The following is a 3394-nucleotide window of genomic DNA, read 5'->3' as shown; positions in this document are numbered from 1 at the left end:
TTTTTTCAGAAAGTCAAACGAAGTAAAGTTTGACCAAACTTTTAGAAGAATTTATGAACAAATATGATACTTTGTAGGTACCATATGAAAATATATTTCATTATCTATCTAATGATATTGATTTTGTACTTTTCATGTTAATGATTTTTGATAAGAACTTAGTCAAACTTAACATAGTTTGACTTTCTGAAAAATATAGGCCTTAAGCCTTAGTTTATATTTCCATTTGTTCGGGGTTGTATTGCATTTGCATCTCTAGATTCAATTACCCCGTTTTTTTTTTTTTTGCATCTCCAGGTTTGTTTCAAGTGAAGTCTTCACAGTTGTATAGTATTGAGTTTGTATTCATTTAAGTAAGATTTTTTTGAAGATTTATTTAGAGTTTAGACGTGAGGAAATCTCAAGGGTGACTGAAGATTATAAAATCTGACGTGTGACTTGAGATTAGCAGAACAGTCTTAGTATATAGTAGCATCTTCGAAATACTCGTTTTCGATCTTACATACATACTTTGTAAACTAAGTACATACTTGTCCAAGACAATATATGCAAACTCAACTCTATGCGTACAGGCTACTGTTAGTCAATCAAAAGAAGAAGAAAAAAACTAGTTCAGTCCCTTCAGTGTTTAGCTTTTAAAAACTTACTAGATCAGAGTTTAGCTGCCAGCTCTATTCGCCTTGGCTCATTCCGCAGCACTCTTCCCATCACCATCGGCCGACGAGGAGCCAATGCCGACCTGCAGCCACGGCGTGGTCTCCCCTGCTGTGCTGTCGTCCTTGAGATCACAAAGCCTGGCTTTCTTGACGGTCGTGCTGTCCGCCTCGTCCTCAGCGCCGCACGAGGCAGCTACAGCATCGTCAACACCGTGGCTGCTCGTCGGGGCCATCTTGTTCTGGTTGCTGGGGTTGCTCGGTACCGCCGCTGGTTGGAGGTAGAGCGAAGGTGCAGATGCATCGAGATGCAGCGAGCTGGTTCCGACCTCGGCGACCCTCGCGCTAGCAATCGCCGTCAACGGGTTAGCCGCGATGGTGAGATCCAGCACCGGCTCCGACGCGTCCACCATTGGCCGGAGAGTGAGCTGCTGGCCAGAAGCCGCGACAAGGCCTTCAGCTGTCAGGGGTGCGATGTTGGCGTGTTCCCCTGTGCCCGAGGTGAGCCAGTGGCAGCGCTTGTGGCCTCCGAGCGCCTGGCCAGAAGAGAAGAGGCGGTGGCAGACGGAGCACTCGTGCATCTTGGCCTTCTTCTTGCCCGGTGTAATTGCCAGTGCCGGATCATGGTCGGTGGTCGTGATGGCCATTGACAAGGATGGCGCGGCGGCGGCCTCGCTCGTACCGGCGTGTGTTTCGCCAGCAGTGACATCGACGTTCGTTCTGGCGTCAGCGCTGCCGCCTGCATTGACTTCGACGGCAGCGGCTGCACTGCCCTTGTCATCATCGAGCCCGGAGGCGGCCGGCGCGTGGTGCATTGGCTCAATGACGCTGCTCTCGGCCTTGGCGGCGAAACATCCCTTCACCTTCTTGTGGCTGGCACGGTGCCCGCCCAGAGCTTGGTGCGAAGTGAACACCTTCTTGCATGCCTTGCACTCGAACATGCCACGTGGCACGGGGGAGGCGTACAGCGGCGCTGGCAACGCCAAGGGCATCACCATCGCCTGCTCCGGCGCCGGCATGACGAACGAGATGGGTTGCGGCTGTTGAGGCATTCTCACGTGGTCCTTGCTCGCCGATGCGCGCCTCGGCTGCGGGTCGGCCTCGGAGACGCCTGCCTGATCGGCCTTGCACGACGAGAGCATGACGAGGCAATTGGCCAGGTCCTCCTCCTCGTCCTCGCCTGCGGGCATATCATCGCCTCCTTCGGCGCCCAGCTTGGCGCGACGGGATCGCTTCCCTTTCGACCACGCAGTGGCCAGCGACGCGTCGTCCTCGCCGTCCGCCACGGAGGGTGCCGACGAGTGCGGCGAGCCGTCCGTGTCATCGTTTTCGCCGGAGTTGCACTTGCCGTGTTCTAGGAACAGCTCCATCGACGAGAACTCCTTCCCGCAGTTCTTGCACACCTGACAGCCCCTGGTCAGGCGGTTAGGATTCGCCCGGAGCGCGTAGACGTGCGTCGTCGTCGCCGTCGATGGCCCATCTTCCCCTCCACCACCGCGCGCGCGCGGCACGGGCTCGTCGTCGTCGTCCGCGGCACTAGGCCCGTCGTCGCCGACGGCGTGGGCCCTCATGTGACCACCGAGCGCACTGCCGCATGTGAAGCCCTTGTTGCAGACTCTGCAGAAGTGCTTGTACGCCGCCTGTGGCGGCGAGGGACGGGGCGGGGATGGCGAAGACGGCATCTGGCCATGGTACACGCTCAAGAAGATGCAACCGGTGATATGGAATCACACGACGGCGTCAACATGTAGTTGGAGGAAGAGTGGTGAAATGATCTAGCATGTGGAAACACAAACACCACATACCAAAGACGACGACGGAGAATCAGACACGCGCGCTCGGCTTGGTTGTTGGTTGAGGTGGGCGATGGGGAGCAGCAATGCAACCGCAGCTCTCGTCGCTAACAACGACGACCGTTGCAAACTGTCAGAAGTGCATGTAGGTAACTAGGTTTATATAGAGCTGCCATTGCCATGGCCATGGTCTGTGATAGCTGTTAGCAAGTGATGACAAGTGTTTGCGGCTTTCAAGGTCCAACTTCCCAAATGGGTGGTCTGTGGGCGCTGACGCGCTTGTCAAGTGATCACGTTCAAGGGCAACCAGCTGGTTCTGGTGGAGGTCAAGCTTGTTTTGAGGAGATCAGGGAGAAGGTCAAGATGAACCAACACCGTGTTTGCAAAGCCTGACCCCATCTGAATCTTGAAGGAACTAGGCAACGTTGCCCGCAAATTGTGCACATCCATTGGAGGTTTATCCGTACAGCCTGTCTCCGGGACTCCGGATCACCCCACGGATATAGGAGCACGAGCCTGTGAAATTGATTATCCCTTTTGCTAATTCTTAGCTCTGGATTGATTGTAGTATTGGTTGTTTGATTATTTTTGTAGCCAACATTCGCGTTGTGCCTCATCTTTGTTGGGCCGGCCCGTTTAGGTGTACTTTGTAGCCTTTTTGTTTCTTGGTGAGCTGCCGGAGTAATGGGCTCATTATTTGAAGAGCGCCGGTATGCTGCTAGCACTGGTCTTGGCTTTTCAGCCTGGATTTTTTTTAAGAGGGCCATTTTTTTTTGAAATTCTCAAAAAGCTAGGATTTTTTGTTTTTGTTTTCTACCTTTTTGTGTTTTTTATTGCATGCAATTGCGTGTAGTGGCACAATTGCATATACGTGTGTAATTGAGAATTTATGTTTTTTAGTGCAGTTACATCTAGATACATAATTGTGCATATGTATGGAATTGGAAA

The 3394-nt window shown here is 52.5% G+C and overlaps 1 protein-coding gene across 1 annotated transcript; it reads right to left on the bottom strand.

Annotated features, from left to right (window-relative positions):
* Positions 1–685: 685 nt before the first annotated feature.
* On the bottom strand, positions 686–2335 carry LOC124671639 (zinc finger protein 646-like). The gene has a single exon (XM_047207988.1). It carries the CDS (start codon positions 2333–2335, stop codon positions 686–688), a length of 1650 nt encoding a protein of 549 aa, XP_047063944.1.
* Between the last annotated feature and the right edge of the window lie 1059 nt (positions 2336–3394).

This window comes from Lolium rigidum, chromosome 7 (assembly GCF_022539505.1).
Source record: "Lolium rigidum isolate FL_2022 chromosome 7, APGP_CSIRO_Lrig_0.1, whole genome shotgun sequence".
Lineage (NCBI taxonomy): Eukaryota > Viridiplantae > Streptophyta > Magnoliopsida > Poales > Poaceae > Lolium > Lolium rigidum.
Note: the sequence above shows the minus strand (reverse complement) of the source record. Positions and strands in the feature narration are given on the sequence as shown.